The sequence below is a fragment of the Maylandia zebra genome, linkage group LG2, assembly GCF_041146795.1.
Source record: "Maylandia zebra isolate NMK-2024a linkage group LG2, Mzebra_GT3a, whole genome shotgun sequence".
Lineage (NCBI taxonomy): Eukaryota > Metazoa > Chordata > Actinopteri > Cichliformes > Cichlidae > Maylandia > Maylandia zebra.
In genome coordinates this window covers 43,670,841-43,686,657 of record NC_135168.1, presented here as the reverse complement: position 1 = coordinate 43,686,657, position 15,817 = coordinate 43,670,841, and the positions used below count along the sequence as shown (strand labels likewise).

Genomic DNA, 15,817 nt, shown 5'->3' with positions numbered 1-15,817 from the left:
GTGTAATTTTTAGCAGAATCTACACTTACGCAGATCGCTGCAAACAACTTGTGAGTACGATGTTGTCACTACTGATAAAAAACGCAAATAAAACCCAACATGTAATGAAACTAATTTGACCTTCCAAACTGATTTTTATTTTTATTTCTTTACACGTAAACATTCGGCACCTTTTCCTCCCGATTCTTTACAGCCGCAAAACAGTTCATTTTGAATTTCTGGAAACGAGTTCTCGGCACACACACAACATTAGAAAAAAATCACCCTTCCGGCTAACATGAGCAGTCACACTGATATTGAATTTAAACAGGATGACTCAAAAAAGACAGGGAAGGTGACGGTGAGGACACTGCAAAGTGTTTCACAAGGATATGAGCACATTTTTTTTTTGCCCTGAACAGTTATAGTACCTCGGAATAAATCTCATTTGGGTGTAAAAATTCCAATAACTGTAGCTGCTCTTTGTCAATGAAGCAGCTCCAGGCGGTAAATCCCAATGACATCACACAATATAATCTCATTCTCCGGCTTTGAGCTTTAGAGTTGTTCGTACTCACTCTTGATTGAAACCCTCAGGGCCGTGTGAGGGAATATATGGCTTTTGAGATTAAGTGGTACTTCTTTTAAAAAATAATAGCTACTCAAAGAGAAAGATTAAAAAAGGGATCTTCTTGATGTGACCTTCGCCAGTAATTTTTATATGACGGCCTTTGTCAAGCTTGTGTGTGTGTATCAAAGCAATGTGAAAATGACTTTGTCTTCCCTGCATAACATTTTTTTTAAACTATGTATTTTGTAGTGGAGATGTAGCTGTGTTGCTTGATTTCTCTATGGTGTGCGATGTGTGCTTGGTGTGTGTGTGTACCTTCAGTTGAGTGCGTGTGAGCTCCAGGCTGCGCAATCTGTGTTTACAGCTTTGAAGCTCAGTCTGGAGCTGCTCGGACCGTGCAGCTCGCTCTCGGGCACAGTCCAGCTCATCCCGCAGTGCACGCATGCCCCTCACATCACCCTGCAGAGAACGGTTCTGCATGCGCGCAGACACACACACACACACACACACACGGAGACACAGATACACAGATACATTCATACACCAGCTGGGATGAGGTCAAAGAAGGTTGTGAACAGATCAGGAATGCAGTAAAGCAAATGTTGACAAAGTCTGATACATGAGGAAGGAAATGTGTGCGTGTATACAATCCTGAAATGTACTCACAAGGATAGAAAAAAATTGAAAAGACCCATATGGAAAAGAGCAAGAGCTTTAACTTGCATGTATTATAGTTTCAAATAACATTTGCATGTCTTCTGCTATTTTTTACAATGAAAGTGGTCGAATTAACTGTGAATCACGTAAGCAATATGCTGTGTGAAATCAATGCAGAAAAGGTCATGTAGAAATAACTGGCTTGCAATAAGTCTCTTGATACTTATATAATTCAAAAGTTGAATAACTGATTTATATTTGGGCATTTTTTACACACAGCACGTAACTTCATTTAAACTACTGGAGAAATTACTCACATACTTATATTTAAGATACCCCTAATGTCCACTGTCATTATTTAAACATCATTCTAAGGTACTATTCAGGAGGACTGGCAAGAGTCAGGCCAGTTACTGGCCAGTTACCCATCTGTAAAACTGTTTCCTTGTAGAAATTATTCCCACACAGACATTAATCATTTAACAGTAAAATCACAGATTTAAATTGTAATTATCTTGAGCATTATCAACAACGCTTATGGCAAGGTGCTGCAGTGCTTAGCACTGTCACCTCACAGCAAGAAGCTTCCTGCTTTAAATTCACCAGCAGGCAGGAGCACTTTCTGTGTGGACTTCATGAGGGTTCTCTCTGGGTACTCCAGCTTCCTCCCACAGTCCAAACACATGCATGTTAGGTTAACTGAATAAAGAGCGGTATGACTGTGTGGTTAATTGTGGCTTGTAGTCTAAAACGCATTGATTTGTCACTAAGAGGTGAAAAGTAAAAATCCAACAACTCAAGTAATATTTTTTAAATGAACGTTGACTTTAAAAATTATATCATAGATGAGTCCTTACAGTGCACTTCTATATGTAAGACATATTTGCATAAGTAAATGATAATGACAAATGAAGAATGACAGTGATGTATGGAGTACACTTAGCACTGTGACAATGGAAAATGAAACTAAATGACTCGTCAGTGAGGGAACATTAAGACTGTATATGTATGATCATACCTGTAGTTTTGTTATGAGTCTAAACTTTCAAGTTCAGCTGAGACAGTAACAGCCACCTCTTTCAGGTCAAAGTGTATTTGAATGGAAAGAGCACAATCTAATTTACGGCAGAAAGATGTTTTTATTCAAGATCCAAAGGGTTTTGGGTGATTCTGCACTATTATGATTAGGCCCAGTGAGCAATAGTCTAGCTGTTGTCAAATTAGTAATGTTGTATGTGTGGTAAAAGAACAAAACAAAACAAAAAAAGAAAGAGAAGAAGAAGTCTGCATGAGATTTCTGTCTGTGTGCTGACCACTATTCCATGTCTGTACCTCTTTTTGAAGCTTCTGAAGCTGTTCCTCCATGGTCTCAATCTCCTGCTTGTAATCCAGTATCTGATCACCTTTATCTTCCCTAGAAAACATATCAGCACCGCAAATGCAATTACACAGTTTTTCTAAAGGCTTTTTCTTTTCTTTTGACTTGTATCTGTGATAAAGTGGCAGATAGAAATATAATTAGAGAAGAAAACGCTGTAATATTCTGAAACCGTACAGGCGTTTAATAAGCTGTGTGCGCTGGATTATACCTGTGAGCATCTCATCTGATCCCGATTCATTGCTCAGGTTTGCAAATAATTTTCTCTGTCTTGACCTTTGTCACAACTTTTTAAGAATTCTCCTGACTTCTATCATCTCGAGCACACACACAGACTCACAGTTGTTGTTTAAGCCGGCGCAGTTTGGCCTTGCTGTCTGCCAGCTGGAGTAGCAGACCTTGGGATGACTCCTCATTGCGGCCAACCAAGTGCCCCGTCGTGGAATCAGACTGGGCCTCCCGCTCCCGACACAGCTCTGCTATCCTCTGGGAAGAAGAGAGAGAGAAAGATCAATGATGGATGTGGAAAAGGATACAAAGAACAGCTGAAAAGAAAGACGTGGGTTGAGGACTAAAGGCTCAGAAACACATTTCTGAGGATCTGTGAAGGTGAAAACAGTGAGCCGCACATGGCAACTAAATAAGTATGTGCTTCAGTAGATGCTAGCAAAGGTAAGATACTAGTGTTTTGCTGTGTATGCACTCTTTTTTTACAGAGTAAGGAGCTTGGGCTGCTGTGATGTCTTCAGATGTTTTAGACTGTTTGACGCTTTGTGATGTATAATTTAAGTCAGATCAGTGTAGCAGCAGAAAATTCACACAAGGGTTAAATGTAGCAGGTATTTTTGCAAAGGGGGTGTATTTTATAAACATTAATGCAGAATGACCTTTTTATTCCTGTAATTTTGCAAACCAGCACAGCAACAGAACATTTTGATCTTACGCAGTATTCACATAAAGGAGAGCACAGTGGGACAGGGTTTTATTAGGGCCGATTTAAATCTGTGGAATTTATTCGAAACAAAATTTAAGATCTTACGTTGCTTTGATCTCATATTAAGGTTGTAGGAAATGCCTTTTAATCCACTAGAAGCTTAAGACAGATCTCAGTTAAATATCACTGGATTCAAGGATTGAGAATGTGTTTGAGATCAGAAGGCAGGAACATGAAGTGGAATCAGAGGTGCATTTAGAAAGGACTGTGGGGTCTTTGCTATTTCAAAGAAGCAAAGTTACTACGCTCCTTACACTAGTTTTTTTTTTTTTTTAAATACTGTAGTCTGTTATCTCCAGCCTAACAGCATGCATTTCATTTTCCAATTCATTGTTACTTAAATCACATTAAAACCTTTGACCACAATGCCATTTCAATCCCACTGTGCACTAATGTTTTATGAATTTTAATTAGTTCTATGGGTGGTTCAGCAGAGATTTCACTGATACCACCTTTTGTTGGTTAAAAAGCAGAATTATTACAACTGTAGGAGGTAATCCATAGCTACAAAATGTCTGGGCGGCATCTGGTGTGAAATGTTGATCCAACTTGAAACAATGGAGGAACTGATTCACTTGCTGAAACTGATTTAGTTAATTAACTTTTAATTTCTTCAGGAAAACACATTTTCAATTTCCTTCTTGTCACGTCGGCGTGATTGAAAACATCATAAATGTCCAATTTTTTCATTTTCATTCATTACAGTTCTCCAGCAAAGAATCAAACAACGGACAATGATGGTAAATTCACTTTAAGGCACAATAACGCTCACACTATGAAGTCCATACTCCCACTGCTTCCATCTGTCTGCACAGTTGAAGAGAGCAAAAGTGATGCAGTAATTTGGTGTTCTTTCCAATCAGCTATTATAGTCGTTATTAATTTCTGTATTATTTGCTCATTTGCCCACTTGCCTAGATTTAGATGAGCTGCTCAGCACTATCATGTCTGGTGTATGTAGCTACCACCAGCTACCAGTTAGCCTAGAATAGCCCTCAGAAACAGGAAGAACCGATGGCCTGACTCAGCTAAGGGGTTAAAAATTGACCTACTAATGTCCTACTTGTTATCGTGTTTCATTATCAGAATAAAGGTTCTATACAACTCTTCCAAGCTACCTCCCAGTGCACGATCGAATAAATGCTCAACTTTAGGTAACCTTGGTACTAGTTACACCTTTTTAATGTAAACTGCAAACTGCTACCAAACTAGAAATCTTAGAGCTTAATATCTGATCTGTTTTCTGATTTTTGTGACTACTCGTTCCTTGTTCATTGCGTTGTTCTGTCGCGTCTGTCTGGTTATCATGCTCTTGTGAAAGTTTCTTGGTTCCCTTTTTGTTGAAAGAAAAAATTAATCACAATCAGACTTCCTGTTTAAATTAAAAATGACAGTAGGCTTTGTGCTAGAATCATTTCGGGATGTGCTGCTTTGCAAATTCAGGAAGTCACAGATAATTTCACAGGTGCTGGTGGGAAGAATTAGTTATATTTATATTATAACAGGCTGTTTCATTCCCCATGAGTTTCTATTTAGCCTAACAGCTACTGGCTGCTTCTTGAGATTGGTATCAATGCTGTCATTTATCTTTTGGTTAAAAAAAACAGAGTGTCAAGTGTCAAGCTATTTCTTTAAGGCTTTGTGTATTGCATACCTCCAACTGTGTGTCTCTCTGTGCCAGCAGGCTTTGGATCTGTTTGGCCATGGAGCTAAACACCAGCTGCAAGTCTGCACCTTCAGTCTCCACTAGCTCCTCCCACTGAAGTGGCAGCACCACACGAGGATCCTGAGTTACCTGCAACGAGGACCATTTTTTAGGCCTCTATGACAAGATCAATACACATCTGGGACACCTGACACAAAATAGCTCAGGCACTGCGAGCGCTGTGTGAATACCAAGCATTTGTGTACAACGAAAAGGAAAAGAAAAATAAATTCTCACACGTCTATGTGTGAAAGCTGTAGGAAAATGCACTAAAAAAATTCACTAGTGCATGCAAAGCTAGTGATCATGTTGACAGGTTTAAAAATCTCCTCGGGTGCATCCATTCACACAGAAAGAGCACCTCTCACCTCTGTGATTTGTTAGGCTGAAAAACCTGGGGAGAAAAAGGCTGGGAGGCAGCATGCTGTTACTGTAATTCAGTCACGCTGCTGTGCAAAATGTTGTTTTTGTAATTCCAGCAATTATTCATGGGGGGTGTTTTTTAAAAGAGGCAATTTGGCCTTTCTTCCTTATTGGAGCGGATGGTGGACAGTGACAGGAAAAAAGATGAAGGAGAGACAATGATGTGACAGAGGGGGGGATTGGAGAGGTGGACATGGGAGGTGGAGGATCCAGCTTACAGTGGCAGCAAGGGGCACCCAGAGGTCCTTAAAAGGCTGCCAACAGAATGACAAGTAGCTCATTTTCACAACTCAGTTGAAGCACAAGGAGAAGGTATAACAGTTTCATTCTGTCTGCCTACAGGCCAGACAGTGAAGGGACTCTTTGCTTAATCATGTTTGGGAACAAAAATCCTCCAAGAATTTCTTGTTCTTTTTTAATGAGTGAGGGATTTGGTTTGATTAATTCTGCACTTACTTACCTGCTGAATACAACTGGCAATGCCAGCCTGGGTTTCAATGTCCAGGGACTGGATCTGCTGAATGAAGGTTTCCTTATTCTCGCACTGTAGACACAGGAAGAGATGGAGTCAGGTGTGCATGCTAGATCAAAATACCAAAAACTGTGTTCATAGGTATTCCTGGAATTGGCCATGAGGGACGCTTATTAGAAGACAGCAGGGCAGTCTTTGGGTGGAGGACTCCTGGACGACTGTCCTTAGACTCAGACATTTTGTAAACTTGCACTGTTGAGCGGTCGGGCAAGATTAGCACGCCACTTTAACGTGAAGCCTGAAATTGGCTCTTGTACAAGGTTGCCAGGGTAACACAATACAAGGCTAAGATTGATGCCAGCGGAAACTCTAATGAAACAAACAAAAAAACCAAACAGTATTTGAGCGCAATGATCCTGAGCTGAAATTAGAAAAGGAAATTAATCAAGTTCCTCTGGAATGAGTTTATACAAAATAGTGCACAACAATCTGTCTTATTTTATCTTTTCCTAGAAGAATGTTACCTTCAGGCCTTTCTGGTAAAGTTTAAACAACAAATCTGTGTAGTTAGCACCGAAAATATGAGAAAAATTAGTCCAAAGAGTTCAAGGTGTGCAGATATGCACATTACTTTGAACTGATTTTGGAGGAAAGAACATGTAAAGTAAAGTGAAATTTATTGTGTCTGTCCTCCCTCTTTGTTTTTAAGTAACATGCACAATGCTGCTGTGGTCAGCTTTGACCAAAGCATGACGGTCATATGAGCGTGTGATCACCTGCACTGCACTTCCTAGTAAGAGTAGCAGCAGTCGCCTGAGCTCCTCCACGGCTGCCTCTGAGGACACAGAAATAACCGTCATCATCATCATTATCATCATCATCTTCACCCCCCCCAGCACCCTTCTCCTTATCATTATCACCTTAATGTGCTTCACAGATAGCTGAGATATAGACTCGAACATAAAGTATAATTACTTTCTTCCTGCTGAGAGAGATTGGCACTGATAGGATCGTGTTGTTATCTTTATACCTGTTAGGGGGTCCTGGCCCAGAATGGCAACATTTGGGAGAGACATGAGTATCAACTGCTGCAAGTCTTCCTGAAAAGGAAAAGAAATGTAAAGAGTTCAGCACATACACACACACACACACACACACACAAACACCTCAAGTAATCACCTGGACCGTCCTGTTCTTCTGCCCTCAGTTAGCCGAGATAAACAAAAGCGCAGGAACTGATTTGTTGTGTAAACAAATAAGAGATCCCTGATAAAACTGCACTGTTTTGTTCTTACACGCTGGTAAGATTTTGTACAATTTTAGTTTAATATATTTCACTGCATCTTGTTCTCTACTTATTCTCAATGTGTAATAGAATCAAAGAAAAACAATATGATGATAGCAGTGAATAAGAAACCTGCAGCTAAACCACTTAATACTACTGGCAACTACTGCTGACCTTTTGAGTATAACATATGGGTAATGTGGGTGATGTGACAGCAATGCAGACGCACTGACATAATCTCAAAGATCACAAGTGACGTCATAAACAACCAGAACAAATTACTTGGAGCGAATCAATCCAAGTATTAGTACTTCCAACAAACCTGACTGGTACATGATCATAGCCATTATTCATTCACTTCAGCTTGTAACAGATATATTAGTATTAGTATTTACTCAGGAAGTCTTAAATGGTAAATGGCCTGTATTTGTAGAGCGCTTTTCTAGTCCCTAAGGACCCCAAAGAACTTTACACAACCAGTCATCCACACACTGGTGATGGCAAGCTACATTGTAGCTACAGCCACCCTGGGGCGCACTGACTATAATAAGTGTATATAAACATTTTTTTGTCAAAACTGACTTTTAACAGATTTAAGGAACCATCTCCTTAGTGGATCTGCTATGACAAAAACAAATAGGTCCAGATCAATCACCGGAAACCGTTTACTGCTGGAAGCAGCTGCTTGTCTACATTTAGCAAACTCTTTATTACACAGACCTGTTCAATTTCTTTCTAAGAAAAAAAATCTAATCAGCCAATTACATAGAAGCAATTCAGTATATTTAGAGATGTAGACATGGCCAGAGAGGACCTTCTGAATTTCAAACCGAGCAGCAGAATGGGTTGTTGATGCCGAATGGGCTGATCTGAATATCCACAATCATCCTGCCTTGTATGAACAGTTCAGGCTGGGGGTGCCGTAATAGTGTGGAGAATTTTTTCATGTTCCCTGTAGTCAAATGGCGCCTACAGTCACCAGATCTCAATCCTCAGCTGACAGTCACCAGACCTCAATCAGATCTCAATCAGCTGCACAGCTGACAACTCTGCAGCAACTGTGTGACGCTGTCATGTCAGTATGAACCAAAATCTCTCAAAATGTTTTCAGCACCTTGTTGAATCTATGCCACAAAGAATTAAGGCAGCTCTGGAGGTAATAGGGGATCCAACCCAATACTGATAAGGTGTACCTAATGAAGTGACCACTGAATGTAATTTCAAGAGAAATTTCAATAATTTTGAGTTGCTTTAATAACAAGACAGCTTGGTTGATTTTCTTGTTAACAACAATTCTGATCACAGAGTGTTAATAATCAATTTTTAGAAGTGTTTTTTTCCAAAATATTTGTTTAATGTGTGTCCTTATTGTCTAGGAGATTATCTAAGATTAACTACAATTCAACTGATCAAAGCTGGACTCTTGATGCATGTTGTCATATTTGCTCTGCACTTTATTTTATTTATTTATGTATTTTTATTTCTCCACTGCCAAAAAGGGAAAACATTCCTAAAAAAAGAGAACATCTTTTCATTGCTGTCTTGATTATCTCAGCTGAGGGACTGTGCATCTTACAGAAAATCATTTAAAAATTTGAATTCACTAAAGCCATTAAATCTCTGGCTCATCATTTTGGACATTTCCTGCATGGTCCAAAGTATTTTTAATGCTTTTCAAATTCAGGAGATTCAGGACGAGCAGAAGGCCCACCAACACTGTGTTCATCTTGTTTCAGCGAGTCGTAATTTCTGCTTTGAGCTCTTGGACAAATCCCCTGGCAGACTCAAATGACGCTGAATCAAGCTGGACCACAGACGCCTCAGACATTTCCCGTCCAGAAACCTGGCTTCTCTGGCAGCAGAAAGAAATATCTGTCATGTGACCCCACAGCGCCTCCCTCCTCCTACATTGCCATCCAGTGCATCACTAGTGTAGAGGGTAATCATTACTGTTACTTTGCCACTTAATTTAGTTGGTCTTAAACTTAAGAAAAAGAAAAAAAAAGAGGAGAACAACTTCACCGTTAATTAAAAACATTTCTGTCAGAGAGCCACACACTGTTGCTGGCTAGCTCCTTTCCCAACTGCTCAGAAAGCCTGTTCACAACCTCCTCACATCCATCAGCGCAAAATCACAAGAGTACAGATGTAAGTCACAATTACAGCTCTCTCAGCTGCTTACTGTAATTTATAAACTGTATGGGGAGAAAGGCAGGGACTCCCTTTAGCAACTGGCATGTGCAGCAAACCTTATGTTTCTGCTCCTTCAGGGCGTTTAGGATATTAGCCACTGTAGCTCTGAGTTGGTCTTCGTGCAGCTCGTGGCTGATAATGCCAAACAGACTTCTGCAGGAGATTAGCCAGACTGATAATTATATAGAAGCGCCTTGTTGTTGTTGGCACAGTAATGTCTTTGCACGGGCAATTCCCTGCCGGGCAGTACGGCCAAGATACATACTGGGTTGTATTTTCTTGAATGCCTCCTGCACTTTATTTCATACATTATTATTTATAATGCAATACAAAGAAAGAGGTCAAGAATATGAAAAATGTGCAGAGATTTCCAGGGCAGTCACACTCAAAGTTCATTTCTTAAGGAAGTAGATTTTTCCACTAAAGCAAACGCCCAAAAAAAAAAAGGAATTAGCTATATGGAGCAGTTCTGAAAGTGGGATAAAAGCATTCATCACACTGCTGGCTGCAGTTAAGAAGAGAATTAAGTTCCATCTGTAAGATCTTTTTCAAATCCCGCCTTTTTATTGTATGTTGTTTGGATTGGTGTTGGCTTTAATTTTTGCCACAGACTTCCTTTTATTATTTATTTATTTTTCCCCCTAATTTTAATTTTTTGGCTTTATGCAAAAACAGATTAGTAGAGACATCATTTATTGGATGCTCGGCAGCCGTAAAAATGTCACGGTTTACCAAGGAGAGAGATCTTTAAAATGTGGAGGGTCAATAAATTAGTAGTCAAGAGAAATTAACATTTAAAATCCCATTAACAGAAAGCTGGAGAGCAAGTGTCTCATTCAGTGGCAGTAAATGGAGTTTAAAAAAAAAAAAGAAGAAGAATAGATTAAGAAAGACAGAGGGAGAACAGAATACAGTCAGCTAGAGTAATATACATTAGCATATAATGAAATTAAACCAGTAGAATAGATGCAGCATAGCACTCATAAATTTTACAGTAGGTTATATGAGTCCATACAGTAGACGTGCACAGCCTCCACCCCCCCCCCCCCCACCCCCCCCCCCCCCCCCCCCCCCGTGTCGTCAACACAAATAACTCCGTTTCTATAGAAGACAAGCTGAGGTCACAGCAGATATCAAGCCCTGCCAAGCTGCACACTGTTTCTGTGGCTTAAGCTCTCCACACTCTTGCCATTGTATTGCACGCACTCTCTCACATAAACACACAGGCAGCATTAAACAGCACAAAAAAATATAATAATAATTCAGTGAGAAGTAAAGCTGTGACTGATGTGGAACTAAATGTCTGCAGAGACACTGGAGCCTATTCTGAGCACACCTGCTGAAATTCTAGTGCAATGTCGGCTGATGTGAGCGTCTCAATTATTTGGCAGTGTGCTGTGCTGCTAGGTGCTTTCAAGGGACATTAGTGATTCACTGAAAATTAGGAAACGAAACCTCGTAGACTCGTGTTCTTCTGTTGTGTGACAAGCAAAACAGTGCATGTTCAGTCCACCTGACTCGTACTTCGGGATGGTTTCCTCGCTCAGAGCAGTAGCTTTCTGAATCATCCTCCGGGGGTTGGAAGAATTGTGTCATTTCCTCAAATGCCAACGGCGCATGTGAATGCACATTATGAAATGCATGATACTGTGGGCTATTTGATAGATTCTCAGTCTCCTTCCTTCCTCAACCTCTAACCACAGCAGCAGCTAAAAAATGCAGCTCACCACTCCTCCACTTTTTCTCACCCCATTTGCCTGATAATAAGCAAGGACACGTCGACTGCGGATGGAATATTCTCTGTTTCATCTTTTCTCTTGTGCTAATATGCTGCCTCCCTGTGCATACACTTCAAATTTTCCACAATACCCCCAAGCAATATATTGCTAGTGTTAAGAGTGATAGTTGAGCCTCATCTTGTCCTCTGTTTTTACTACCTTGCAGCTAGAAAACTGCTTCTCCGGCCCTCTGCCATCAACTCGTCTCCCTCGCCATTTGTGTGGCTGTGAGTCATGTTTTAGAAAGATATTCTAGCGCTTTCACAAGACTTTTTTTCTCGTAATGAGAAGCTGGGAGTCATTTTAGTCCATCCACAAAAGAAGCCATCACACTAGTGTTTATGAAAACTTTTTTTGTTCTTGAAATTCTAGAGAAATGATTGGGGCCATTCAAGATAGGAGCTGGACCATTTACAAATGACCGTGCAGCCTGTATCACTGTGTCACACGTTTGCCTCGCTATCTCGGTGTAATGACTTGTCCTGCTGCTGAGATATTAATGCCACAGTTTCACAAGGTATCAAACCACCCAATTAAGCTTTGTTGAAGCATGTAGCTACAGAGATGAAACTTCCAGAAAAACAACTCAAAGAATTAGTTTGACATTTTGGGAAAAACATGTATTTATTTTCTTGCTGAGAGTCAGATGAGGCGATCGATACTGCTTTCATGTCTGCTTGCTAAAACCTGCCGGGGTAAAGTTAGCACCAGAGTAGCATAGCAGGAAAGAAAACAAGGTAAAGGGGAAAAAAGAAAGTACCAGCTCATTAACTGACATATTCGATTTTCTTAATCCCTATATGAAGACTGTTGCTTAGCTGGATGCTGGACTTTGAAAGCTTTATACAGCAAAAATAATTATGTGTTAGTAAACTTAAATTGCAGCAAAGACAGGTTTCCAGCCACTGTGATGAGCTCAGCTAACCAACAGCTGCTTTATTGCATCAAACTATCTTGCAATCAAAGTTGTTGCAATCATACATGCAACAACTATCTATTCAAACACAAACACGTTTAGAGTTAAGATTCCTGATTTTATAGCACAAGTGATAGCACTGTTTTGGTGCTTATTCATAAAGAACCTAAGATTGCAAAATAAAAATAAATTCATACCAAATGTCTTTTTTAGGCATTTACAGTTGCAAATCTTCTAACATTTTACCAGTTTAGATGAACTTTTATGCAACATTAGGAGGCTATACCATCCAGCTGCATCATCAGCATTTTGCAGTCATGCTTCTGCTGACCCGAGGCTTCCGCTAACACCTGAGGGAAATACCTGGTGCTCTAGATGTTAAATGCTCAGCTATGTTCACTGCCGAGTCTCTAACTGTGCCTGCTGTTTGAAGTTGAGCAGGTAGCGTATAAAGCCAGTTTATTAAAGCTTTCTGGCTGAAATCAGGTTCCTGTTGCCTCTGAAAACAGGCTAATAAAAAGCACAGTGAAGCAGAACGGTAAAGCTGTAGTAACAACGGGCGAAGAGACACTGTAGCTCGAGCGGCAGACGACAAACCTCACGGGGGTTCAGCATTGCAAGTGCTCATTTTTACACTGCAAGGAGCTGTTTGCTTTGTGGCAACCCAGCAGCAACTAATGAGCCAATATTTGAACAGTTTTGTCCAGATAATTATGTCCAGAGCTTCACTGAGAAGACTACGCGATGCAGGTGTGGGGTTTGCTTTTGTTTTCTGAATACTGTGCAAAAAGTATTCATCTGTCCAAGTTCTAAAATTAAAAAGTGCACAAAATGCAGTTACATAAAAATATGAGCTAAAAACAAAACTGTGGTTGCCCTCATAGCTTTCAAAAATGTCTTTCTTTATCACAGCCATGCCTGAATGGACTATACCGTTAATGGGTTTCTTCTTGTTATAGTGGGAATGTGAAGCTCAGGAGAAGTCCTGTGCAGGCTCTGTTGCCTTTCAGTACATTGCCCTGATTTCCGTCTTGATGATTTGATCTAACAGAATCTCACCAACCTCCCCTCATCCCCACCCCCCTCTCTCACCACCATCACCCTTCCCTACCTGGTAGAAGGCTCGCAGGTGTCGATTTAAAATAGAAAAATTCTGGACTCTCAGCATGTGGTCATCTCTCTCGCTGTTGTACAGCCGCTCCACCTTGGGGTTTGGATCTCTGGGTGGACACACACAAAAAAACCACACACGCACACAATTACACACAGTGGTTTACACACTGCAGCTTGATCAAACAGCCCAGCAACATTTCTCTCCAGATGAGAAATTCTTATGCAACAGTGCATTTAAGCAGTGTGAATAAAATTTTAATGAGGTCTGAGAAGCAGGCAGTGAGAATCCACATGCAATTATTTGTTGAAATAATGTGGCTTAGGTCGGGCCAAATTAATCAGCCATTGAGCAAATCCTGCCTAAGATCTTGTCTTGCCAGTTAATAGACAAAAGGTTTTCTCCTGCTGAAACTTGAACACGAAGATAAGGGAATCAGTGGAGATGGCTTATAGGATGGCATGATTGTAATTTGCTAGAAATTTCAGAACATTGTGCTTTAACACACACGCACTGCAAAACAACATGAGGTTATGAAACCGAGTGCGATAAATGTTACATCACTTTTCATGCAAAAGAAAAAGAACAATACCAAGTGTTTGCAACCATGTTAGCACCTCTCTGATGCTGTGCTGTGGCACACCATAAAGCATAAGGGAAAATGTTTACCAGTTAGCATGATAGGGTTCTTAAATTACCATCAAACACAAAGTGAGGGTTGGTATTTTGGGAGATATCTGCGCATAAATCAAAGAAAAACTACAAAGTGGATGCGAAAAGTGATGGTGCCGCATTAAATATCACAAAAATTAAGACTCACTCGAGTTTCTGTCCCTTGAGTCATGCTGTCAGTTAAACTAAGCTGAAGTATTTTAGTGCACAACATTAAACTGAGGAAATTATCTGCCTTTATTTAATAGCTGTATGGATGTAAAAGGGCTGGATGCAAATACCACACTGCCAATACGTCCCAGTGGTCACTCAAAACACTGCAACAAAAAAAAAAAATCTACAGCCCTTAAATTATTCTCCTGTTGCCCTATTATATATTAATATAGTGTCCTCCTATTACTCTTTCTATTATTAATGTGACTGTTTATTTGTTTAAGTGACATCATTACAACGTACGAACTGTGCGGCCACGACCCAGAAGGAAACCAGGACATTAAAAAAGCTTCTGTGGTTCATGCAAAGTGCAAGAACCATTATAGAAGCAGGCAAGACTTCCAGGCATACAGATAAAGGTGTTGTTGATTTTTTTTTCCAGTTGTCAGTAATGTTACTGCAACAAAAAAAAAATCCCATCCATCCAAACAGGCATTTTCTCCATATTATAAAAAGAGAGGTGTAAAATTATTGGCAGGACACAGCTGCTCACAAGGTCACTTTGCACTCTTTCTATTATCCCACACACTGTCCATCACCTTAACTCACTTCACTTAAGTTACATAAGCATCTCAATCACCAGGCCACCAGGGTGCCCAATTTCAGTGCTTTTTAATGGCTTTCACTCAAAAAGCAAAAAAAAAAAAAAAGCTGCCATGGAGTTTAAGCAAAGAATGGGTTGTGTGTACATTTCAGCGTTTCAGATTGCCAATAAAAGCCACAGGCACTTTTTTTGCAACTAATTGCAAGGTTGAACGGTTTATATTTTCCATTTACAAATGAGAACTTGTGCTTTTATTATTTTACATTTATATTATTACATTTAAAAGCAGACTGACTGGGTAAAGTTTGCAAAAGTTTATCAAGTTATCTTTCCCCCCTCTCTAATAGTGACGTTTATTGCAGTGTCCACGGCTAGGAAGCAGTGAAAGTGAGAAAATGTTGATGAATCTTACATGACCCTCATGACCTCATTGAGGAAAATCCCATTGGTCAGCCTCAGGTAGCGGTCTCGGGCGCTCTGCGAAACAGAGTTCACTTCCATGTACTGGCTGTAGTGAGGTGCACCGTCCTCACTCTCTACCATATTCTCAAACAGCAGCACCTATGAGAGACAGATAGAGATGATCTTGTGTGGTGACCAAAGACAAGGAAGAACCGGCACAGGAGCAGAAAATAGGCACAGAGATGGGCTAAGGGAAAATTTTCACACAGGAAGTCACTTGAGTCTGTGCACCTGTCCGAACAGGTGGGATCTGTGCGCTCACACTGGGAAGCACTTCACAGCGACAGCCAGCCAAGCAGGACTGCAGCCAAGGTTTCTCTCTCGCGCGCTTCTAAGACGACTTGTGCCAATGCAAACTGCAATATAATGAGTTTTATTCCCACCTGCACCTTCTAAAAACTGCACAGTAGGTAAACAAAGTAACAAGCCACAGTTGGTCTCAGCTGATGAGGTGATACAGAGGA

The 15,817-nt window shown here is 40.3% G+C and overlaps 1 protein-coding gene across 1 annotated transcript in view; it reads right to left on the bottom strand.

Annotated features, from left to right (window-relative positions):
- Nucleotides 1-15,817, bottom strand: part of ccdc88b (coiled-coil domain containing 88B) — a 57,139-nt gene that overhangs the window by 40,381 nt on the left and 941 nt on the right. Inside the window, exons 2-10 of the mRNA XM_004545564.5 lie at nucleotides 15,304-15,452; nucleotides 13,463-13,571; nucleotides 7,210-7,279; nucleotides 6,956-7,014; nucleotides 6,168-6,251; nucleotides 5,234-5,374; nucleotides 2,926-3,071; nucleotides 2,540-2,621; nucleotides 866-1,024 (exon numbers count right to left, since the gene is read on the bottom strand). Of these exons, the coding sequence (XP_004545621.2) occupies nucleotides 866-1,024; nucleotides 2,540-2,621; nucleotides 2,926-3,071; nucleotides 5,234-5,374; nucleotides 6,168-6,251; nucleotides 6,956-7,014; nucleotides 7,210-7,279; nucleotides 13,463-13,571; nucleotides 15,304-15,452 (999 nt within the window). The remainder of the gene's footprint in view (nucleotides 1-865; nucleotides 1,025-2,539; nucleotides 2,622-2,925; nucleotides 3,072-5,233; nucleotides 5,375-6,167; nucleotides 6,252-6,955; nucleotides 7,015-7,209; nucleotides 7,280-13,462; nucleotides 13,572-15,303; nucleotides 15,453-15,817) is intronic.